The sequence below is a fragment of the Parasteatoda tepidariorum genome, chromosome 5 (genome assembly GCF_982258835.1).
Source record: "Parasteatoda tepidariorum strain Cologne lab strain chromosome 5, Ptep-v5.0, whole genome shotgun sequence".
Classification (NCBI taxonomy): Eukaryota; Metazoa; Arthropoda; class Arachnida; order Araneae; family Theridiidae; genus Parasteatoda; species Parasteatoda tepidariorum.
Genome location: NC_141759.1, coordinates 39,798,915 through 39,825,404, shown reverse-complemented (window position 1 = coordinate 39,825,404; position 26,490 = coordinate 39,798,915). Strand labels below are relative to the sequence as shown.

At 30.4% G+C, this 26,490-nt stretch overlaps 1 protein-coding gene across 2 annotated transcripts in view; it reads right to left on the bottom strand.

Moving 5' to 3' along the window:
* The window catches only part of LOC107438107 (serine palmitoyltransferase 2), a 71,306-nt gene that overhangs the window by 19,697 nt on the left and 25,119 nt on the right, over window positions 1–26,490 (bottom strand). The window contains exon 1 of one of the 2 annotated variants that reach the window (XM_016050300.4): window positions 2,682–2,936. The exons of the other annotated variant lie outside the window; for it this stretch is intronic. Coding sequence (XP_015905786.3) covers window positions 2,682–2,753 — 72 coding nt within the window. The 5' untranslated portion in view covers window positions 2,754–2,936. Of the gene's footprint in view, window positions 1–2,681; window positions 2,937–26,490 lie in introns of those variants that run through there. 2 annotated transcript variants of the gene reach the window in all.

The window sequence follows — 26,490 nt, the reverse complement described above, 5'->3', positions numbered from 1 at the left end:
TTGCCGAAAAAAAGATGGGCGATGAAATCATGCGAATCGGACTCCTCAAGTGTGCATTTCATTTCAAGATTACGTTGTTATAATAAATAATATCGTAAGAAACATTGAATCGTTTAAAAACTATGGAGAAATCAATATCAATAACTGTCAAAAATTCGATAGAATTATTGTCTTAAAAAGCAAAATACTCCGATGCATGATTTGAATTTTCCATACTGTTTGAAATTTATCGGGATATTTAAAAACCAAGTAAAAATCAATATCAATAACTGCCGAAAATACAATCGAAACATTACATTGGTTTACGATACTATCGGCGTAAATTGTGCGCCTCAAAAAGTGATTATCTAAATGCATGATTTAAATATTAGATGTGAATTTCTGAAGAAAAGAAAAATCTTTCTGTAAGAACGCTAACATTCTGCAACACTGTCACATGGAGTGGAATATAGAAGCAATCAAAATACAATATTTGTTTTCATGAAAGTTAATATTTTATTTCCTATTATGAGCTTAATATCTAGAAGTTAATAATAAAATATATTAACGCACTTGGTAGCTTTTTGGGTTGGGCAAAATCCTAACCTTGCATATTTTATAGTAAAGAAAAGTTTACTGGAGCATTTAAATTTTAAAGTTAACCTATGCAATTTATTAATCTGAGTATTCTCCTGAAGTGTTTTTAGAAGAATAACCTTATCTGAAATCCTAAGCAAAATACTGTAAAAATATGATTAATTGTATAACATTCATACTTGAAAATAAGTTTTTTTTCATTATTAAACTTATACCTTGGAATACCATTTTCAGTTCAAATATTAAAAAAGCTTTAAAAAATGTTTACCATTTCATTCATTAAATTTTATGAAATTCAACAATTTAAAACTGAAAATGTAGAAATTAGTGAATAAAAATGTACAGTTAAAAAATTTTCAGATTGTTTTATAAATTATATTTAACTTATAATTTTGTGATTAAGTATGTAAAAACAAAATTTGTTTTAAAAACATTTATTGATAACTACTTGTGAGTTGGTTTCAATATTAATAATTAACAGCATTTGGTTATCAAAATAAACAGTATGCTGTTTGTAATATAAATAAAATTTGTAGTATAATAGAATTATAAAGGTATATTTTGATTATGACAGTTTAAGCATTTTATATGATGATAAAAAAATTTTACAACTTTTCTATGTGTAAAACATTGAAAGAAAATTGTTTGAATTGATTACGAAATTCATTATTTCTCTCAATTTTAACCTTTTTCTTTAAAAAAAAAATGATTCATAAATTTACTTGAAAATATTATTATTCTAATTTATTTCAATAATAAAAAGTTTAAGTATTTAATACTTGATATTTCCTCAGTAATAAGATTTTTATACATTTCGTTCACTTGGGTTGAAAGAAACTTATTTCTGTCGGAAAGGTTTTTCCACAGTGGAAGAAATTTGCCATAAGGCAGTTCCATCATCTAAGACTGTCACATTTGCTGGCTTTAAATGCAATTAGCACTTAGATTCTTTTTTTCTTTTCTTTTTAAATCAAGCAGTTCTAGTTTTTTTTTTTAAAATAAATAACTATTAGTTATTGTCATTTACGCATACTTCTAGTCATATTTACTTATTTTTTTAACAATACTTTTGAAATAAAAACACTAATTACAGTTTACATATTTTGTCTACATGAGAAAATTTTCTACTTAAAATCATAAAATATACCTCACATAAAATGACTAAACAACATCACATTTATAAAAAAACAACTTGACAATAAACATTTTTTACTTAGTAACGACAATTTAAACTATATTATAATAATTTACCTACAGAATCAAATAATTATATCATATTCATATAATATAATTCTAGGGTAACAATAAATCCTTTAAATTTATAACTCAATTAATATTTGTAAAAAAATTAAGCAGAGCAATAAGGTACCTAACAATACAAATATTTGTGCGATGTGAATTTCGACAAATTTGCATTAATTACTTAGATATTTTAATGGTTATATCTAATTAATACAAGAGATAACTTTTTTTTACCTAAGATCATTAAATCTTGCATACAATAAATAAATAACATCATATTTGTATAGGTATTAGAATGTCAATAAACATTTTTCTCTTAGAAATGACAATTTAAGCCATTAAAATTATGCCAATGATCATTATATAATATTTAACTCCTTTGACAGTAATCATAAAACAATCAATGAGCGATGATTACAAAAGTTTATAATCCTATCAAATTTGAAACAATAACTGAAGCAAATTAAGTAGCGCAATAAGTTAAGGCACATCCGTGCAAAATGAATTATGACATATCTTCATGAATGAATAAAATTCATATGTATTTTAATAATATTGCAGGAGAAACAAATAATATGTAACTTAATATCAGAAAATCATACATAGAATGAATAGATAACATCATGTTTGTATAGAAATTAGCCTGTCAAATAGAAATAACAATGTCAATGATCTTAAATTAAATATTTAATTGTTTTGTAATCATAAAACAATCAGTGAGCGATGATTACAAAACTTTACTTTTAATATCCTATCAAATTTATGAGCCAATAACTGAAGTAAATTAAAGAGAACAATAAATTTAACAAAATATCTATGTAATGCGAGTTTTGACAAATCTGCATAAATGAACACACCCATACCTCATGGTTTTTGTAGCCGTTCTGGAGGCCGTGATGGAAGCCATTCGCTTCATGTTTCATTTGATTGGTCATGATTATTAATAAAACAATATACAAGTGGGTGATTATCAGCGATATAATTTATGAGCATTTTGTGGAAGAAATAAAATAAATAGAATCACAGCTACAAGCTTCCAAATTTAGAAGGCCGGTCGCCGACTCCACAGCAGTCGGCATCATGGTAGAGAAGGCAGTAGGAGTTGGGTTGAGAAGTGTGACGAAAATGACAACAGATTCGCGCATGCGCAGTAGCAATCATGTTTATGGCACGTGAACTGAAAAAACTGTTGAAATAGCATGCAAATGGATTCCAAACAAAAGTGAAAAGTTATTGACAGGCGGCACGTATATAAAATGAGCTTGAAAAATTTCTCTTTTCTCCTACGAAATTGCAGGTAGTTTAAAAAATGATACATATATTTTACAATGCTTGACCGGCTGACAGCGCAGGGGCGTATCAAGGTTGGAATTGGGAATTGTGTTATCAACCCAATATGACATTAAAGTTCAATTAATTTAATGTACAGTTCGAAGTTGAACTCACTAGCACTTTATTCTTTACGCTTATCTACAATTTTGCGTCCCGCAATAGACTGACCGTAAAAACAGTTCCCAGTAAAACACCGAAGTCAAACATCCCTGGCTGTGGTTAGTAAGCGCGTGGGTGATCACTTTGCTCAATCTGCGTAGGGAACGAGGGTGCGCGTTATCGGCCCTCGTTAAATTATTCAACCCTAAAGTGCTCGACTTCACGGACAAGCTATCCCCTCAGCAGAGGATTAAAATTGCGATGGCATGTCTTTAGATCATTCTTAGGGATGCTCTCCAGGCTGTCGTCAATAGTAAGCTGACCACAGTCCAGAAAAACCATTTTAAAAAAATTTTAAAAATCTAGTAGCAAAATTTCTAAAAGAACATTTGGAGACATATACTTTTCAATTATTTAAAAAAATATATTTCTGTGAGAGGATATCTGAAAGGGATAGATATCTGTTCTCAGAATATGAAATTGGAAAGGGAATGAAACTTTAAAATTCCGCATGATAAATTTACAACCAGCTTTTTTTAGTTTTCTGAAAACACGGGTCATTCAAACCATAGAACATTCTGAAAAAATCAGAAACAGAAAAAACAAAACTTTTGATCCAGTGGTCAGATTTTAATCAGAGCAGACGATATTTTTTGGTTACAAAATCAGGCATAAAAGAGTAATTCGCGATCGCAACGCTCGAGTACGCCATCTAGCGGGAGACTGAAAATATCGGACATTAGTTCCCACAAAACCATTGGCAACGACGGACGCCATTTCATTAGCAGCAAATAAGAAGCAAAATTTCCCTAAGGAAAAGGTAGAACTTCTTGAAAAAACTAATCAGAACATGCCAAACATTGAAGCAGAACACGCCAAGCATTTGAAGAACAATTTCTGGATAATTTTTACCTTTCTATTACCAACAACATAACTTCCAATTTCATGATAACTTGCTGTTACAGATTGTGTGCATTACGGTAAAATAATTTTTTCTGTCTTCAATTCATTACAAATTAAAGTGAAATCAGCATTGCTTTCGTCATTCCAATGAATAAATAAGAATTCAGAATATGCACAGAACTGTATAATATGTAGTTATAGAATATTGTTCTTCTTTATAGAACAGTATATATTTCTGTATCTATTATTCGTAAAACAACAATAAAGAATCATCCGAACTACTTGAAATAGATTCATTTGTGCTGATTATTAATAAATTTGAATCGTTTTCTTGGTAATTATTATTTTGTTTTGAAGGAATAATTTCAACTAGAATTCAGCTATTCTGTTTTTAGCTACATATTCAAATTCATATCAATTATAAAATTTTACTGTGTAGTATGTTATCTAAAAGTAATGAAGGGATAAACTATGCATATATTATTTGAGAATAAAGTTTTCAAACAAGGAACTTATCATTTTGGAATTCTCCGGGAATTATAAATCAGGTAAGTGCAATGATTTTTACAATAAAAAATTTGCTTGTAAATATTTTTTTTTTTCATTTGATGTTGGTTCTCTACAGAATGGTTTTTTACGTCTGATTAAGAACTATAAGAATAATAAAAAAAGAAACAATATGAAAGTTTTTATTTCAATGTAAAGAATTCTTAAAATCGTTTTTTTATCCTAAGAATTCTTTATTTTCCGTTTTTTAGTTTATAATTTTTTGATAAAAATTGTTCTCAAAATACTTTTTCTGAAAAATTAAATGGTATAACATTATGTGTTTATGTATACTTCTTGTATATTCCAATGTTTGAAGTAATATGATTCAGAAAAGTATGGAATAAAAATTCGGTACTTACTTATTAACGCTACCGCCGCTACAGATTTGGCGGTTTTTAAGTGCCGCCAATCTACACTTAAAATTTTTGCGACAATTCATAAAATAAAACACTTTATTTAAAATCAAAATAGTCAATCGGATTTCGGTGGAAAATGAGCCGATATAGAGTTTAGCATAGATTCAAAACAATCATATCGCCATATGAACTCTGATAAATAAGATTCCAAATGAAATAACATTTCCAAAACGTACGTTTACCAAGATAAAGTTTTATGTTGTGGGAATTGGTACATTTTCGTTTTTTCGGTAAAATATTTCCCTCCTGAAAAAATAAAATTGCTTCTTGTTTTGTTTTTGGCAAATCCCAAAGACGAATTTTCGTAGCACTAAAAATGGCGACAAAAAAGAATTGTTTTTTTTTTGTTTTTGTTTCGTCAGCATTCTTTATTTTACGTTTCTTAGTTTCTAAATAATGATTTTTATTGAAACTTGAAATTTTTTGATAAAAATTGTTGTCAAAAAACTTTGCTTACAAAATTAAATTTCATAAAATTATGAGGCTTATGTATACTTTTTGTTCATTTTAATTTTTGAAGTAATATGATTCTTAAAACTATAGAATGTAAAGTTTAAATGGGCCTTTCATGTTATATCATTAAATTTAGTAATACTATTTCTCGGGAAATTAGGTTTTAACTCATAAGAAATATACATATTTTTTTCTGTTAATGTACAAATATTTTTCCGATGCGTTTTGGATATTCCTTCTCTAATAAAAAGAGATACCATTTAGTTTTCGTTTGCAGAAGAAAGAATATCAAGCATTTTTCTTTTTTAAATTTAATTAGCCACAATAAAGAAGGAACGTTGCAATGCTACACGCTACGTTAACGACGTCTCCAGAGTAACTGAATGACGGTTCATATAGAAATCGCAGGTAAGCGGCTCACACAACAACGCCCCCTATAGTTCGTTGCGATCGCGAATACTTTCCCTTTTTGAATAAATCTGGATTCCTCACCTTCAAAATATGCAAGATAACCGCAATCGGATAAATATCGTCGCGGTAATTTGAACCTCTTAAATGTTAATTTTGCTTTTTGCGAATTTAACCATATTTCTAGATCTTTTTGAGAAAATCTAAAAATATTTGCACACAATTATAAAACTCGCTTATTTAAAGATGATTCTGTGAAAAAAATTTATTAATTATTTGTTATTTTATTTAACAGTAGTCGAAAGAATTTTGAAATTGTAATTTATACAAATTTTTAACACCATTTTTAAAAATATATAACTTAATATGGCAAAATACAAAGTTTGAACAAAACCGGTCTTGAGAAATCAAATTGTAAAAACGTGACTATCTTAAAATTTGATAACTTTAATTTGAAATATGCGACTTTTAATATTTGAAAACTCAAAAATCCTTATTCGGTCGATTTCGTTTAAATTTTATACTTTGCCATATAAAATTACATTCTTCAAAGTGATGTAAAAATTTGCAAACCTTGTAATTCAAACTTTTGATATTTCAAAAGACAACAAATAATTATCTAAAGTATTTTTTACACGGAATTATCTTTAAACGAATTTTATAATTGTGTGTAATTTTTTAAAAATTTCCTTGAAAAGTTTTAGAGTTACAGCGGAATTCGACAAAAGCAAGATTAACATTAAGAATAACAAAATTAACATAACTCCCCCGTTATATTGAGGGTCGGGAATCGAAATTCGTCGAAAAAAGGTATATGTTTATTTAGAGAAAGTACTTTTTTTTTGCGTCTGTGGCCCCTTATTAAAACATTAAGATTGATTCCCAGCAGCACGTTAAGATACAACCACAGTTAGCTTAAAAATTATTCGAAATGTTCCGTTTTTATTCCTCACTATATAAGGCATTGCTAATGTTATTTTAATTGGCGTAAACTTACTTTTTTTGTAATTTTCTATGTAATTAGAGGAAATGAGAGAACATTAAACACTTAAAGTCGCAAACATTTGATAATTTTCTAGCATTTCTTTAATTAAATATTCGCTGACGAGAAAGGCATAAAATGTTTAAGGTTAAATGAACGAACTCGTATAAAATGGTTTAGAATAACAAACTGGCTCATGTAAACATGAATAAATGTTTTTCTTTAGAAACAAATTCCTTCTGTTGAATTAAATCAATTCTTATTCAAACGATTTTGAAGATGAGTGTAAATTAAGTTCCCCTCCTAATACATCTCCTTAAAGTGACATGATAACATTTCAAAAGTATTTTACAGTTACTAGATTTTAAAAAAAGTAGTTAACAATACTTGTAATAAAGTAGTCTGTACAAATATAATATTTGTTATTAATAATATAATATCTGTAATAAATTTGTTATATAATATTTGTAATAAAGTAGTTGATACGAAAATGGTAGTTTTTCCGACCGCTGGTTGAATGTGAATATTTAATTCATCAGCAATAATCTGCTCAGTAAAATGATAATAATAATCAATTTCTAGAGTGAATGTAACAGATTATTACTATAGGACCCACTTATAACGAGTGACTCGTAATAAACATGACGTTAAATGCGGACGTTCGCTAAACCCATAGTCAAGGTTAGTACAGAAAAAGAAAAGAAAAAAAAACTAACGTCTATTTCTTCCAGATTTTTAAATTTATTATTATTTTCTAATACCGACACTTATGGACATTTTACACTACTGATTTGGAAGCACGCTTTCAAGAAAACGTAAGCACAAAGAAGGAATTCTGAAACCGAACATGCTTCTGAAACTACTCAGATCATCTTCTCACAATATTCGATAAGCCCCTTTAAAATTCTTCCCTTATCTTCTGTAAACGAAACAATTGGCTGACCTGGGGTCCATGTTCAGTCTGGTTTCTCTTAAGGTTGCACCTGTTGTCGATAACTTTGAAAAATGATTCAAGTTTCTCTGCATGACATTGAAACATATTTCACAGAAATTATTACCAAAATATCTTAAACAATTAATCGCATACTTTGCCTTTATTATTATTATTATTATTTCTGACACTATTCCATGTTTCCTAAATTATTTCCCTCTCTAAAAACGGGAAAAAGTGAAGAAAAAAAATTGTTCGTTAAAAGAAGCCATCTGAATATATTTATTATACTATACCTAACAAAACAGTTTATTTCGCTCGTTAAATGCGGGATCGTGATAAGTGGGTTTTACTGTTTTACTATATTTTACTTATTTCAGGCAGCATAATTGAATTCCAGTAAGAAAAATCAAATGTTTGTTTATTGAAGTAAGTCTTTTAATTAAATTTCAGTTGAATTAGTAATGAAATATCAAATCCGATCATTCGATTGAAATTTATTTGCTTTATGACTATGCTTTAATATGATTAAAAATACATCGTCTGCTAATTTTTCTCACAGCTGTTAGTAAGGATAAGCAGAATGGTCAGTTTCAAATTATGTTTTATTAAAAATATTTGTTTATAATTATGTTTTACTTTCTCTATACAATGACTATCCTGATAAATAAGATAAATAGCGATGAATCAGTTGATAATTCTTATCGCTTCAAACTTGCCTTGTACAGAAAGAAACATTAATCTTAGTTATGACACGCAAACTATCTATTCACTATCGTCTGCCTTTCACATTTTCATTTATTTTATCCACTTTTGTTAATTTAAAAGGAAATAGTTGCAACTTTTTAACCTCTTTACAAAATGCTGAAAAATAGTTATTATCCTGTTTAATCGAACAAGAAGTATAATGAATTGCGTGTTAACACAGATAAAAAATAAGCATTTCCATTATTCTCAAGTTCATAAGTTTCTCCCCATTGTTTTTTGTAAAAAAAAAAAATAAAAAAAATAAAAAAATAGAAAAGAAAAAAAAAAGCTTTTTTTTTATGAATTTGAAAATAACAGACAATGGATTTTTCTTTTGTGAATGTGCCAGTGTTTCTAAATCGTTTTTATTCTATGTCTTTCCTTTTACCATTTTGAGTGCATCATTTTTCTGATCGATTAAATACTTTTTAAGTACAATACTTTAAAATTAAAATTTCTTCCCAAAATGTTCTGAAATTAATAACTTTTTCATTTTTCAAAATATTTTAAAATCGATAACTCACAGCATTCTAAAATCTCTATTCTCTCCCTCCAAATATTATAAATGCAAGTTTTTTTTTCCTTCCTGAAAACGTTTTGAAAGCGATATTTTTTGTATTATAAAAGTAATAATTTTTTCTCCACAAGTACAGTTAGCCAGTTAGTTTTCAAATACTCGTATGTAGATTTGGCTACTAGTTTCTTAAGGATGTTGCTTAGCTTAGTCCATGTATAAAAGCCCTACTATTTTTTTTTCCTTCATAGATGTTGTTGGTCGTCAGGTCACTCTCTGAACTCAGGTCATTCTTTGACAATATTCAAGCTCCCTTAAAATTCTTTCCTCAATTTCTAGAAACGAGACAATAGGCTGACCCGGTGTCCATGCCCAATTTGGCTTTTCTTAAGGTACCGCCTGTTGTCGATCATTTTGAAAAATGATACAAGCTTCTCTACATGAATATAGATAGATAGATAAGTTCAAAAAGTAGAGTTTCTGTTTTTTAAACTTTCTTTAACTTAGGAAAAGAAACTTAGAAAAGAACTTAGGAAAGAAATTTTTTTTAAAAAACTTTCTTTAACTTAGGAAGAGTGAAGTTCCTACTAACTAATCTAAGTTAAAAGATAGATTTTGAATTTTTTTTTACAGGATTTTATCATAAACGCAGACATTATTTGAATGCAAGCACTTTTGTGAAATATTGCAAAGAACTATTAAAATTTAATTTTCTTTACAGTTAAAATTTGAAGAAAAAAAGCGATACTTTGCCATTTGCGAGTGATAAAAATTTTAAAAACCATATAATGACATGAAAAAGCTTTTAATAGGCAGTCAAATATCGTCGTTTCAATATCATGTAAACTTGCAAGAACTTTTAAAACAAATATGGTTTTTTTATGGACATTTAAATATGTATTTTTTTTAAATCATGTGACTTGAAAGAATTTTTAATACACAGTTAATATGTTCTTTTTTAAACCGTAAGTTCATAGAAAATGAAAAAAAAAAAAAAATTCTAAATTGAAGGAAACAATTATTTTTTGGATTTTGATTAATCAAAATTATATTGCGATTATATTTTGATTAATGAAGATAATTTAATTTTTTGATTTAAAAAAATAATATTCACCAATAGTGCTAGAATAAATTTAAGCAACATGTCATACTCAAACCAATTATCAAGTTTTAACTTAATAGCTTAATTAAGAGACAAGAAATCTTGGGCGTAAGGAAAATAAATAATATTCACCTATAGTGCTGGAATATATTGTAGCAACATGTCATACTCAAACCAATTATTGAGTTTTAACTTAACAGCTTTATTAGAAGACAAGAAATCTTGGGGGCTAAGAAAATAAATAATATTCACCAATAGCGCTAGAATAAATTCAAGCAGCATGTCATACTCAAACCAATTATCGAGTTTTAACTTAATAGTTTTATTAGAAGACAAGAAATCTTGGGCACAACGTGAAAAAAATCTGAATTGAGAAAAATATATTTAAAGACAAAACTTCGAATGAATAAACTTTTAACAAAATATGTGAATTTTCAGACAATTTTAAATTGGAAGATGGGTGTGATATTTTTTGTTTTCAATGAGCAGGTTTCAGTATTTTTCCTGTAACTTTAGAAACTCTGAGTATAACTTTATATTTGGTGTCAAATTGCTCAGAATAAAACAAGTTATAACGTACATTTTTCTCAAAAAATCTAAAATTTTGTTAAGATAAAATTTTTTTTCCCCTTAGAATATTTTTTCCGCTTTTATTCGAAAATAAAGGAATTTTTTTTATTCAGTTCTATAAACAAGTGATACAAATTTGAACAAAGTACTATTTACTTTTACACACCTGTTTTTTTCCTTTTTCACATGCAACTGATGAGTATTTCGACATTCTTTTATATGGCTTTCAGTCATTTCGAAAGTTATCCTTTATTGTACAATTTTAATTTATTTCGTCAAAACTTAGTCATTTAATAATGCTAATGGTTCCCTGAGGTCTTCCAAAGTTGTAATGCTAACAGTAATTTGCTTTACTGGTAGTGATTTTTAAAAAAATATTTTTTAAGAGATTTCTTTTAACTACAAGATACATTTTTGACCTAGAGATTTTTTCCCATTTAACATTGCCTTGTTAACTATGAGAAAGCTGTAACAAAGTGAGTTTATAAACTTTAAATTATTTTCCTAAAGTGGGGTAGAAAATAACTTGAAATCAAATTCACAATACAAAGAATTTTTCATTACAACAAAAATTTAGCTACCACTCGAAGAAAATTTCTAAAACAGCGTAAAAAAGCAACAGTAAAATTTAGCTACCACTCGAAGAAAATTTCTTAAACAGCGCAAAAAAGTAGCAGTAAAATTTAGCTACCACTCGAAGATAATTTCTTAAACAGCGTAAAAAAGTAACAGCCCTGAATATTCCCTTCAACTATGAAATTTCCGTTGTTTCAGAATTCATTTTTCCTAGTAGTAGAAAAAGTAACGAATTAATATTTAAATAAATTAGAATTGAAAAAAAAAATTGCTCATTGCGCATAAATAATTTTTTTAAGTATGTATCAAAGGTCAAATTGACAATTTGTCACGATTTTAAGTTCTGACAAAAGTTTCAAAATTTTTTATTTGTTTTAAAAATTTCTGCTTTAGTTAACTACCACTGGAAGAACAGAATAGCAGATAGCTTAAATTTTGGAGCGTAGAGACCTGATAGCGACAGCTTAAATTTTCTGAGAAATTTTATGAATTAAACCTAATGACCAGCTGTGACTCCTAATGAGGTGACAATAGTTGATACAAATTCGGCTCCCGGATTGCACCGACCATAGTGCTGACGTAAATTATCCTCAGTGGTAGATTGATCACGCGTTAGAATCCCTTTGCCCTCGGGCTAACCGCGGAAAGTTTTCGTGGTTTTACGCTCACATAGCGCAAATGCGGGTTAGTTCCATCATAAAGTCCTCCATGAAAACTAGTCTGTCGCAATGCTTGATCCAGGAGCTTCCTTATTTTCAGCGTTGGGTTTAAAATTACAAGGCTACGAAGTTGAACATTGATAGTCGTGAATTCAGAATTGGGTCTGTTGTTCACTGCCGGGTATAAAATGAAATATGAAATAGAATTAAACTTATTAATTATTTAATAAACGATTATTAATTATTTAATCTTATTAAACATGAAGTTAATCAACAAAAGTAGGCATTTGTTTTATAATATTGAGCATATTGAATATGTTTTAAGTCGTTCAAAATATAGAATTTCGATTACGTTGAAGGATTTAAGAAAAAATTTCTTCTATTAAAATTTCTTATTACTAAATGAAAATCTATTATGTTTTGAAACTAATTAACTTTTAAAACCTTCATTCAACTTGGTACAGATCATATACTCAAATTATTATGCTAACTATTATGCTTTTTGAGAAAAAAGTCCTTTTTAACAGTAAAACTCACTCCTGCACCACAATATTATCAAGTTAAGTATACAAATTGATTACCTAGCACTCTAACCATTTTTAAAAAGTTGGAAATATGGATTGATTTTAAATTCTCTTTCTCGATTAAATGGCGATATAAATTCTGCTCGTAGTGGTTAGAAAACAATAGAAAGTTCTATTGTCACCATGCATGTAACTTCAATAGAGATTTGATTGCAGCAGTTAATCTAACAGAGGTCGATTTTTTTCCTATAAAGTGAGTAAATGAAAATGTAAAAATAAAAATATGCAAACGAGAGAGATTTTTTTTAAAAAAAAAGAATGTTATTCTTTAGAAACAATGAGATATATTTAAAATAGTAATTACTGTTTTTCTTTTAGGTTTTGTGAGTATCATTTATTGAATAATATATCTTCTCAGAATCAGTTATCATAAAATTTTTATTTTTTATTCATTTTCAATTTCTTCCATAATGGAAACTGTCATAAGTTCTAAAAAGTGAGAAAAAAAATATAAAGACATAAGATCACAAAAGAGTAGGTTAATGCAGTGTTTCACCTTCGCATATATATTACAACATTTCAAAGAACAACGATTTTATATTATTTCAGGAACATTAACGTTAAGGGTGTCCTAAAAAGTAGTTGAAGCGCTTCTAAGAATGTATTGCGTAATATAAGTTGTGCCACGTTTTTCGTTTTCTAAAGAATACATCTTGCTTTTAACATTATGATTTAGAATTTGTTATAAACACTATTTAACGTTAAAATTTTTTTTTTTTTTAAATATCATTCTTATTTAATGATTACAGTAAGAAAAAAATTACACGGAAGAAATTGTTGATTAATTTATAACACCAGTTATATAATTTTTTGATCAAATCAAGTTTCTTAATGAACTATAATCAAAAAATCATGTTGCAAGAGAAAACAAAAATTACAGCTACTCTTTTTCAAAAATGGTATTTTTTGTTCATTTTATTTTTTACAATATATATATATATATAGCATAATAAGTAAAAACAAGGAAAAGGGAAGAAAAAAAAGAAAAATAATAATAAAAATAAAATTAACAAAAATTGGAAGGAAAAAAAATGGATAAAACTTTTTTTAAATTCCGGAAATAATTAAAAAAAAATTTGCCCTTTTTTTCCTTCCAATTTTTGTTAATTTTATTTTGATTATTATATTTCTTTTTCTTTTCCCCTTTTTTCCTTGTTCTGTAATTTTTCCCTTGTTTTCTCTGCATTTTGAACTTATATATATATATATATATATATATATATATATATATATATATATATATATATATATATATATATATATATATATATATATATATACATTAAAATATCAGTGACAACCAAGAACTTTTTTTTAACAGTTATTGTAAATATATTAAAGACAGTTTTTTTTTAAATTTTTTTTTACCCGAAAAATAAATAATTTATAATTTTAAATAGCAAACACTTATTTTATACCTTACGAAACTCAGTTCCAAATGAAATGGTTTACAACCACTTTTTTTTTCTTTTCCGTTTTATTTTTAGCCCTGGATTTTCTTTCAAATTATGAAGTCTTAAAATATAGAAAATAGATGAAGGTTTCGCCATGTCTTTCACAAACTTATATAATTTCAATTCACTTCAGTCAGGTGTTTTTCAATATTTGTCAAAACGTAACCGGAAATATTGCAGTGGGCACATTTCGTGGCAAGTCATAAAAAATAACATTTCAGGGATATCTACTTTAGGAATGTGAAAAGGAGAAGTGATTAATTCAATTTAGAATATTTTCGCTTAGTATACACGTTGATATGCATAGAAGGTAAAACCGTTTACGTCACTATTAAGCTTTATCTGAAAAATGTGTTATCTAATTTAAGAATCAGGTTTCGAACGTCTCCTCGGAAGCAAACACTTTCAATTAGAAACTAAAAACCGGTATCTTCTCTCTCTTTCAGCGCATCTGATTAATCCGAAGAAATAAATGAAACATCAGCTTTTCTCCTTTGGATTTAAAGCTTATTTTAATGTGAAGTATTTTGACATTTCAAATTACATTCTTTAAAATGATGTAAAAATTAGTATACCTTATAATTCGAAAATTTTTCCACTATTGATAAATAAAAAGTAATAACTACTAATTAAAAATTATTTCTTTTAAATGGAATTTTCTTTACATAAACTTTTACAAAAATCGAGTGCCAATATTTTTTTATTCGCTTAAAACGTTTTCGAGGTAAAGCGAATAGACATAATTATAATTTAGAATCAGGAACTACTCGACCAACTTAACTCGAATTTTGTATTTTGACCTTTGAAATTGCATTATTTAAAATGATGTAAAAATATGTATACCTTAAAATTCAATTTTTTTTCCTACTATTATTAAATAAAGTAATGAAAAATGATAAATATTTATGAAAAGTTATATTTTGAATGGAATTATCCTTGGATAAACGAATTTTTTATTTGAGTGAAAAATATTTTCAAATAATTTAAAAATTTCTCAAGATATGGTGAAATACTCAAAAAGTAAAATTAACAATAAGGGGTTCAAAATTTCGATCTCTCACCTGCCTTAACTATAAGGATCACATTTTCCAGATTTTGGCTACCCCCACATTTTGAACACAAAACCAAATCTGTCAAAAATAATGTATGTTTACCTAGAGAAAGAACGTCTTTGTGTCTGATTTTGAAATTAAAAATATCATCGTCATTAATTAGTATATTTAAGGATGGAACCTCGAATTTTTAAGATTGAGTAATAGTTCGTGAAAATTCGATAATTCGATCAAAAGTTATTTAGGGTGTTCACTTTCTTGGAGCGCTGTACATGTTTAATTTATTTAGATGCATTGGTTGTTAAAATAATTTTAAATTAACCCCGTTTGCGACTAGTGACCTTTTACAGAGATGCCAACTTGTTCCGGTTAGCGAATAAATATGTTCGAGTGGTAGTTTTTTATTTTATTATTTATTTATTTTTTAATGACTGGCACTTGAAACTATTGTCCATTGGCCACAGAAAGTGCCAGAAGTCACGGCGGTGGAGCAGCGTCGCCCACGTTACTCTACCACAGCCCGTTTATAGGGCGGGTCCAGTACCGTCTTTACGCATGGGCACACCCGGGCAGTGCCCGGGGGCCTCAACCACTCAGGGGGGCCCTTGAGAATCTAATTTTTCATAAATTGAATTTTAAAAAAACTAAGAATAAACAACAACGGATAATTTTTAAAATAAATATATTCTCGTGTAAAAAGTGAGCATTTTTTTCTATCAATAGTGATTGTTTATCATGTAAACACCAATAATTTGAACAGTTTAAAAAGTCAACCGAAATTTATTTTTTTACGTTAAAATGAAGTTTTTCGGTACTCTTTAAGTCAATGTCTCTAAATATGCTTGACCACCACCCACTCTGTTTAGTATTTATAATGAGTTAAATAAAGTAATAATTGAAAGAGTTTAGAATTGCAGAGCACAATGGGACAGCAACTTTTAAACTGATTGTGTCTGATATGCATTGAAAGATGTTTAAATAACCAATTTTTTAATAGTTGGACGAAATAATCCGTACTTTTAGAATTATTTTTTTATTTGTTATACCCTTAAGTTTTTCTAATTTAATTATTTTTTATTAGCTTCTTGGTTTTTCAAAATTATTCCATTATTTGAGGATTGCAACTGATGGTTAGTATCTCAAATCTCAATTTAAAAATAAAAAAAAATGATGCATATAGGGATCCTAAATTATTTATTTAGGACCACACGCTTAAAAACGCTTTTTTTTTAATGCTTTTCATTGAGTGCTTAGGGGTTATAAAAATATGTTTAAGTTAGTTAAAATTATTGCATATCTTAAAAATGCTTTGTTTTATGTATGTGAAGTTTTTTAGTTCAATTTTTAACAGTATGACAAGCTATAGGGGCCCAAAACATTTCTGTGCCCGGGGGCCCTGCTTGCCACTAAGACGGCCCTGGGCGGGTCACATTCACACACAAAGGAGAAAGGACATAGAACACAGATAGAGAGAAAGAAACATCCATGCCTTTCCCGGGACTCGAACCCAGAACCTTTCTGATGCAAGGACAGTTCCCTGCCCCCTACACAAGCCAGTCGGCAGTCTTTTAATTTAAGATTCTCGATTTAGTAAATTAGATTTATCGAGTTATTACTCACCACGTCTTCTATATAATTCAAAGGCTTATGTGATATGCTATCTTGTTACAGTTGAGTCGTTCCTTATTAAGGAACTTCAAGAACTATTCAAAGACGATCAAGTAGTTTCTTTGGTTACACTACTTCTCTCACTGCTTCCAACCAAAAAGACCTAGATGAGGAGCATTTCCATCATGCTGGCTTATCACCCATGATATGCTTTCTTTTTATTTTCAGGTTCATTTGAACCAGTAGTATAAACAGTACTATGTATGTCCATTATGGGTATTTTATGATGAATGGGAAAAGGGCCAGTATTTGGCCTCAGAAGCCCAGCTAAACCGAACGGAAAAGAACAGTTGAGTCATTCAAGTACTGAGATGGTCTTGTTGACCCGGTATTCGTTGGTACATGTTTCTGTTTTAAAAAGTTGAGCTTTTTTAAAGTTGGCAAAATTAACTTAAATTCTGCCAATTTTAGTTTGTAGCTCTTTACCTTTTCTTAAAAATATTTTGTCGCCACCGGAGCGTTGGCATCTCTGCTTTTATTTGAATGGTTGCTTTTTCAAAAAAGAAAAGTAACAGGAATTTGAGAAGACAAGTTTAAGGCAGAAATATGTATTTATTTTGCCATAACGTAAGCATACCTATTCGTTGTCATAGTCTTGTGGATGTTCGAGGCATTGAACATTCGACATCATCATTCGAGGCATGATGGAGAGGTAATCTCCATCATGATTGTAATAGATCATGATTTACTTAAATCATAAAATAGGATTCATAAATCATAAATTTTTTGGCATTTTTATACATGTTTATTTTATTTATTAGTAGCTGTGGTCAATCTAATTTTAAATAAAATTTATAAATTTTAAGATACGAAATGAAAAAATTAAATATTTCTACCGCAAATATAAAAATAAAATTGAAATGACTTAGCAAGTATATGAATATTCAGTAGAATAATTATTAATTAATTATGATGAATTACAAGTCTATAAGTTACCTTAATCCATAAAGCTTCCAATTTACGTAAAATTACAGTAACGGGAAATCTGAAAGTTGCTAATAATTCTGAGCATTCATTATTTTTGTAACTCATCGTAGTTGAAAGCTGCAACAGCCAACTTTAAATGTATAAATAAACTTTAGTTTTCTTATTTTTGTAAATGACTTTCTATATTTTGTAGTTGAGAGTCATCATTCGGAAGTAATTAACGCGATTCAAAAATAATAATACGATTTACTTTTGCTTCTACTTTCATGATGTAGCAAAAAAGTTTATAATATCTATAACACAAATTTTGTAGCATGTACGTTTAAATAAAGTACAAATTGTATACCTATGTATAGAATCGTCTGCAAGCAATAAATTAATATACAGTCAGATTTCTATTTAACGAACTTCCACCTTGCGAATATTTTCTATTTTGCGATTTTCTTCGAGGAACCAAGAACATTTTGAAAATTTCTTCGTAAAATAACTTCCAAATAGCGATGTGAATTTTCTATTTAACGAACTCTTTTTTAAGATCCACTTTCCGTATTTCGCAAAATATTTCGGAATATTTCAAACTTGTTAACGCATTTTATGGGGGAAATAACCTTGAATTGAATTTCGAAGCCACTTAATTTTTAGAGAAAGCAGTAAATTCCCTTTCTGATTTTCAAACGAAGAACTCGGACAAAATTAACGGATTTTATCAGTAGCAATTAAATTTAAGAACGCATGAGGTATGTTCAAAATTGCTTTTATAATAAATGCAGCTATAATTTTATACATAAATTTGCCTTTTTTTTTAGTTGAAAATGTTTGTAGCATGATAGTCAGGCCTGAAAGCGAGACAGAAAAGAGAAAACACTGGTAGTAAGAACTACTTCAAAAATAGTTAATTTTCGGGGGGAATAAATCTATTTGCATTAATAAAAAATGTATGATATTATTTAATTCCCGAGGAAGAAGCAATTTAATATATAAATTCTATCCGGTAAAAAAATTTGGTAGTTAAAGATATTTTATTATTCCCGAAAAAAGACTAAAAATGAAACTTATTTGTTACCAGTTTTTATTCTTTTCCGTCTTGATGTATATGGACTTTCAGCAAGATAGTGTAACACTGGAAAATGTTTTGCTCTATTCTTACCTTCCATGCAGATTTCTTTTATGGTTAAGATTTATAAAATAAATTCTAGATACTAGTTTACAAGATAAAAGTGTATCAATTGCTATTTTAATTACGTCTAGTGTTTATGAATTAAAAACCTGTTTTGTATCGTTTAAGTTTTTCAAAAAGGGATTTTCTTTTTAACGAAATGTATTTGATACAGATACATAGATTAGATAGACAAAATTCTTATAATACTATAGAAAATTCTGCTAGCTATCACTGATGTAATATGTAAGACCAGAGAGGCCAACTTGCTCCGGACAGCAAATATATATGTTAAAGTGGTAGTTTATCAATTGTGATTCTTGGTTTAATAATTTAAATTTAGTAGATTTTTATCCACCACTATTTCTAAATAATTGTAGGCTTATATAATTCACCACTACTTACTACCTTACCTATGCCTATGTCACGCTATACCTTTTAAAAAGCAAGCAAAAATAGTCAAATATTTGTAAAATTTACTTTGTTGCTATTTACCGTTTTTTTTTTTTTTTTTTTTTTTTAAATATATTTTGGCGTGTCCGGAGTAGTTGGCATCTTTGTGTAAGACCCATCCACTCAAATGCAAACCACATTACCTCAAATGTGCTGTAGGTCTAAAAATTCATGGTTCACACTCACACTCCGCTGTTGGGGGAACTTAACTGAACAGAATTTCTCTTTTCTGACTGTCGTTGCGTTAGCGCAACGCTTTCATGAAAAGTAATAAATACCTTTCAGGAAAAAGAGGATGGGAATAAGTGCCGACATTATATATTCTTTGTCCCAGTTACGTACTGGAGAAGTTAAACTTTTTTCTCACAATATATATTCTTTGTAAATGCTTAAACTAAGTGCGAATTTCAAGTTACAACTACCACATTAAATTTTAAAAAAAAATAACAATAATTATATTGCGAATAAAATATTGCGTCGTTAAGCGTGGAAGTAGCGGGTTCGAATCCCGCCGTAACCCTGGATGTATTCTTTGTGATGTCTTCCTCTGAATTGTTCTATCTGTATTTTCTATTTGACAATGACTTATAAGCCTATATATTGAGCACACAAGTCAGCAAATGTATGTAATTTCAATAAATCAAATAAAAATAAAAATCAAATATTGCGTCAACAGTAGCAATCCCTTGGGGTCTAATCAGAAGTAAGCTAATCCCTGTAACTTAAGTGTAGAGAGCGGCACATTCCTTTAACTCGCCCCCTTTTAGTATGTATTTCCAAACTGTAAATATTAATTAGTGTTTATTTTTCCATTGTACTTTAATTTTACCTTTTTTCATGTACATTATTATTACTTGTAATTTTATTATTGCCTAATAATGGCAAAGTGCCATTTTTTTTCTTCTCTCACGAACTCCATTTGCTCCCCAAACTTTAATTTTGACATGTATTAATCCAACCATAAACTTCTCCAGTGGTAGTAGAACAATTACCAAAAAGCAATCACATTTAAAAATATGTTTATATTTTGTCCAAGTTTAAATTCATAATCGCTAAGACTATTTTGCTTTTATATATTTGTTGTAATTGTTCGTGTAATTTGTTGTAATGTAGAGGTGGTCAAACTCATTTATAATGGCGAAGCTAAAATAAGCCTGCCTTATTTGCCTATTTTATTTCTTTTCTAATTATTTCAGAATGTTAGAATTTCGGAGTTGGTAGTTGTAATAATAATAAATGCTAATAGTGAAATAATTATACTGCAAATATTTATCTTTTGAAAAAAGAACCTATAGCTACCAAATAACTCTAGACATAGGTAAACTAAAAAAAAAATTGCCCGAAAATTTTCGAAATATGTTAAAAAACTTTCCTATTTTAAAGATAATATCAAAAATTTTATGTTTAAGTGGAAAACAGAGTAAACAAATCTCATAATTCTGAAATTAATAAATACTTTGTTCGTAGTTTGGCAACAAACGTAGATAAAACGATAAACGATTGAAACATTTAGGTCGCCCATTGAAAAATCTTTTTCAATGAATAGAAACATTAAGCACAAGTTCAATGGATCAAAGGCTCTTCACCTTCGACTAGATTTATCTCGTTTATCGTTCGTTTTCTACTTTAATTTCATCTACATACAAGAATCTCAAGGATCTTCACGAGTTTCGTCACACTTAGCTTTCCTACGAGAGCAAAAAAAAAGCAATATTGTGTTATCGTAAATGTTTTAGTGGTGAAAATATAGCCAACATCATGCGATTTTCTTGGAATGTTACCCTCCTCCGCACATGAATGTTACTGAACTTTTTATTTGAAGGCATATTTCAATTTTTTTTCTTCAAAAAATTCTGTTTGCTTTATATCCGACTGGTGAAATATTTTAACTGTATGTCAATGGTTTATCAATAATAATGATATACTAATAAAAAAAATAGATTCTATTCTAGCAATCAGAAACTTGCTATATACCACAGTTATATTTTAACCCTTTAAGGCTGTTTTTCGAAGACTGCGTCATCGTATGAAATAATGCTTTTCAACAAGTAATTTGCTATTTTCATAACTGATGTGAGTTTGTAACAGTTACTCATACCTGCTTGGTCAAATTTAGCCTATCGAAAGCCATCAGTACCTATGCATATTTTGAAAATGGCGCAAAACGTCAATATGGAGAAAAGCTATGGTTATGCGAAAATGAAAGGTGTTTGTGGTTTAATTTTTTTAATATTTAAAAACTAACTCCAATGCTGTCTTGTCTTGACTCGCAAAAATTTGCAAAAACTGTGAATAATGCAATATTTTTGAAAATTTTCATCTCGGTGAAAAATGTCCCTAAATTGGAGATTTCTTAAAAAAGTTTTTATTTTCTTTTATAACCGTCGTTAAACAGTTGACACAATTTTATGGGTTTACGACTACTAATGTTCAACTCCGTAGCCTTGTAATTTTGAACCCAATCCAGAAGACAAGGGAACTCCTGGATCGAGTATTGGGAGAAATTTGCCTCCGTGGAGGACTTTCTGGTGGAGCTAACCCGCATTTGCTTTACATGGCGAGGAAGACCACGAGAACCTCCCACGGTTAGCCTGACTGCAAGAGGACTCTAACCCATGATCTGTCTACCACTGAGGATATTTCACGTCAGCACTGTGGTCGGTGCAAACCGGATGCGGAATTCGTATCGGCTGGGACTCGAACCCGGTTCGCCTCATTGGAAGGCGAATGCTCAATCCCCTGAGCCCCATCGCGGCTTTTTAAAAAAGGTTAATGACTTTTAAAATATTTAAGTTATTTTTTATTCTAAATCCCTGGTAATTCTTCACGGCAAGATGAAATATAGAGTTTAAAATCATCGCATTGCTTCAAGTGCAACACTGCCACTGTGACTTTTTTAATTTTCCTTGGCGACAGAGCTTCAAAAAAACCATGTTAAAGGGCTATGGGAAGCTCATAACCATACTTCACCGATATTTATCAATATTCTGAATAAATATCAATAATATGAGAAAATTGTTATCAGAATTTTTTTTTCAACATCTTATTTTTAAATAACATTGATGTGTGTATTATTTTTCATTTTTTTTCCTTTAGAGAAGAGGGAAGCTACTATGGACATAGAGCAGGTGTAGGCATATGAAATATTTATTTCTTTTGCTTGCTTAAAATTTTTTTGCAAATTAGCGAAACCGTGTTACATTTAAATACATAGTTACTGAACAAAACACTAAACTGTTATTTAGCAAACTAAAAAACAAGGAGTTAATGGTAGATTCTTGCTGAAGTTGCAATTTTAGATTATTTTTATTCATCGTTTTTAACAATGGGAAATATTGTGATATGAATGATTATTCTTATTACATAATAATCATTTTTGATTTGCTTTTCTTAATTAATGGAATTGAGCTTTAGGTGCTCATTGTTTATTTATGTGTTCACGAAATTAGTGTGGATTCATAAGGGTCGAACAACTGTGGACATGTCAATATTATTCTGATTGCATAGTTCTTATCAATTAACAGCTGAAGTCAGCTTCTGAACATAGGTGGAAGTTAAAAGGAAAGAAACATTCACTTGTACAAACGACCGCATACTTAAAGAGCTCAGTGTGAGTCAGGTATGCGACATTTTCGGTGTGGATGTAATGAGGGTAAGAAGAGAAAAAGTCACATCCGAACTATATTACTTAAAGTTTTGTCACCCATTTAAGTGGATGGACCTCAGGTCAGATCTTATACTCTAGTACAAACGACCGTATACTTAAAGAGCTCAGTGTGAGTCAGGTATGCGACATTTTCGGAGTGGAAGTAATGAGGGTAAGAAGAGAAAAAGTCACATCCGAACTATATTACTACAAGTTTTGTCACCCATTTAAGTGGATGGACCTCAGGTCAGATCTTATACTCTAGTACAAACGACCGTATACTTAAAGAGCTCAGTGTGAGTCAGGTATGCGACATTTTCGGAGTGGATGTAATGAGGGTAAGAAGAGAAAAAGTCGCATCCGAACTATATTACTACAAGTTTTGTTACCCATTTAAGTGGATGGACCTCAGGTCAGATCTTATACTCTAGTACAAACGACCGCATACTTAAAGAGCTCAGTGTGAGTCAGGTATGCGACATTTTCGGTGTGGATGTAATGAGGGTAAGAAGAGAAAAAGTCACATCCGAACTATATTACTTAAAGTTTTGTCACCCATTTAAGTGGATGGACCTCAGGTCAGATCTTATACTCTAGTACAAACGACCGTATACTTAAAGAGCTCAGTGTGAGTCAGGTATGCGACATTTTCGGAGTGGATGTAATGAGGGTAAGAAGAGAAAAAGTCGCATCCGAACTATATTACTACAAGTTTTGTTACCCATTTAAGTGGATGGACCTCAGGTCAGATCTTATACTCTAGTACAAACGACCGCATACTTAAAGAGCTCAGTGTGAGTCAGGTATGCGACATTTTCGGTGTGGATGTAATGAGGGTAAGAAGAGAAAAAGTCACATCCGAACTATATTACTTAAAGTTTTGTCACCCATTTAAGTGGATGGACCTCAGGTCAGATCTTATACTCTAGTACAAACGACCGTATACTTAAAGAGCTCAGTGTGAGTCAGGTATGCGACATTTTCGGAGTGGAAGTAATGAGGGTAAGAAGAGAAAAAGTCACATCCGAACTATATTACTACAAGTTTTGTCACCCATTTAAGTGGATGGACCTCAGGTCAGATCTTATACTCTAGTACAAACGACCGTATACTTAAAGAGCTCAGTGTGAGTCAGGTATGCGACATTTTCGGAGTGGATGTAATGAGGGTAAGAAGAGAAAAAGTCGCATCCGAACTATATTACTACAAGTTTTGTTACCCATTTAAGTGGATGGACCTCAGGTCAGATCTTATACTCTAGTACAAACGACCGCATACTTAAAGAGCTCAGTGTGAGTCAGGTATGCGACATTTTCGGTGTGGATGTAATGAGGGTAAGAAGAGAAAAAGTCACATCCGAACTATATTACTTAAAGTTTTGTCACCCATTTAAGTGGATGGACCTCAGGTCAGATCTTATACTCTAGTACAAACGACCGTATACTTAAAGAGCTCAGTGTGAGTCAGGTATGCGACATTTTCGGAGTGGATGTAATGAGGGTAAGAAGAGAAAAAGTCGCATCCGAACTATATTACTACAAGTTTTGTTACCCATTTAAGTGGATGGACCTCAGGTCAGATCTTATACTCTAGTACAAACGACCGCATACTTAAAGAGCTCAGTGTGAGTCAGGTATGCGACATTTTCGGTGTGGATGTAATGAGGGTAAGAAGAGAAAAAGTCGCATCCGAACTATATTACTACAAGTTTTGTCACCCATTTAAGTGGATGGACCTCAGGTCAGATCTTATACTCTAGTACAAACGACCGCATACTTAAAGAGCTCAGTGTGAGTCAGGTATGCGACATTTTCGGTGTGGATGTAATGAGGGTAAGAAGAGAAAAAGTCACATCCGAACTATATTACTTAAAGTTTTGTCACCCATTTAAGTGGATGGACCTCAGGTCAGATCTTATACTCTAGTACAAACGACCGTATACTTAAAGAGCTCAGTGTGAGTCAGGTATGCGACATTTTCGGAGTGGAAGTAATGAGGGTAAGAAGAGAAAAAGTCACATCCGAACTATATTACTACAAGTTTTGCCACCCATTTAAGTGGATGGACCTCAGGTCAGATCTTATACTCTAGTACAAACGACCGTATACTTAAAGAGCTCAGTATGAGTCAGGTATGCGACATTTTCGGAGTGGATGTAATGAGGGTAAGAAGAGAAAAAGTCACATCCGAACTATATTACTTAAAGTTTTGTCACCCATTTAAGTGGATGAACCTCAGGTCAGATCTTATACTCTAGTACAAACGACCGTATACTTAAAGAGCTCAGTGTGAGTCAGGTATGCGACATTTTCGGAGTGGATGTAATGAGGGTAAGAAGAGAAAAAGTCACATCCGAACTATATTACTACAAGTTTTGTTACCCATTTAAGTGGATGGACCTCAGGTCAGATCTTATACTCTAGTACAAACGACCGTATACTTAAAGAGCTCAGTGTGAGTCAGGTATGCGACATTTTCGGTGTGGATGTAATGAGGGTAAGAAGAGAAAAAGTCACATCCGAACTATATTACTACAAGTTTTGTCACCCATTTAAGTGGATGGACCTCAGGTCAGATCTTATACTCTAGTACAAACGACCGTATACTTAAAGAGCTCAGTGTGAGTCAGGTATGCGACATTTTCGGAGTGGATGTAATGAGGGTAAGAAGAGAAAAAGTCACATCCGAACTATATTACTACAAGTTTTGTCACCCATTTAAGTGGATGGACCTCAGGTCAGATCTTATACTCTAGTACAAACGACCGTATACTTAAAGAGCTCAGTGTGAGTCAGGTATGCGACATTTTCGGAGTGGATGTAATGAGGGTAAGAAGAGAAAAAGTCGCATCCGAACTATATTACTACAAGTTTTGTTACCCATTTAAGTGGATGGACCTCAGGTCAGATCTTATACTCTAGTACAAACGACCGCATACTTAAAGAGCTCAGTGTGAGTCAGGTATGCGACATTTTCGGTGTGGATGTAATGAGGGTAAGAAGAGAAAAAGTCACATCCGAACTATATTACTTAAAGTTTTGTCACCCATTTAAGTGGATGGACCTCAGGTCAGATCTTATACTCTAGTACAAACGACCGTATACTTAAAGAGCTCAGTGTGAGTCAGGTATGCGACATTTTCGGAGTGGATGTAATGAGGGTAAGAAGAGAAAAAGTCGCATCCGAACTATATTACTACAAGTTTTGTTACCCATTTAAGTGGATGGACCTCAGGTCAGATCTTATACTCTAGTACAAACGACCGCATACTTAAAGAGCTCAGTGTGAGTCAGGTATGCGACATTTTCGGTGTGGATGTAATGAGGGTAAGAAGAGAAAAAGTCGCATCCGAACTATATTACTACAAGTTTTGTCACCCATTTAAGTGGATGGACCTCAGGTCAGATCTTATACTCTAGTACAAACGACCGCATACTTAAAGAGCTCAGTGTGAGTCAGGTATGCGACATTTTCGGTGTGGATGTAATGAG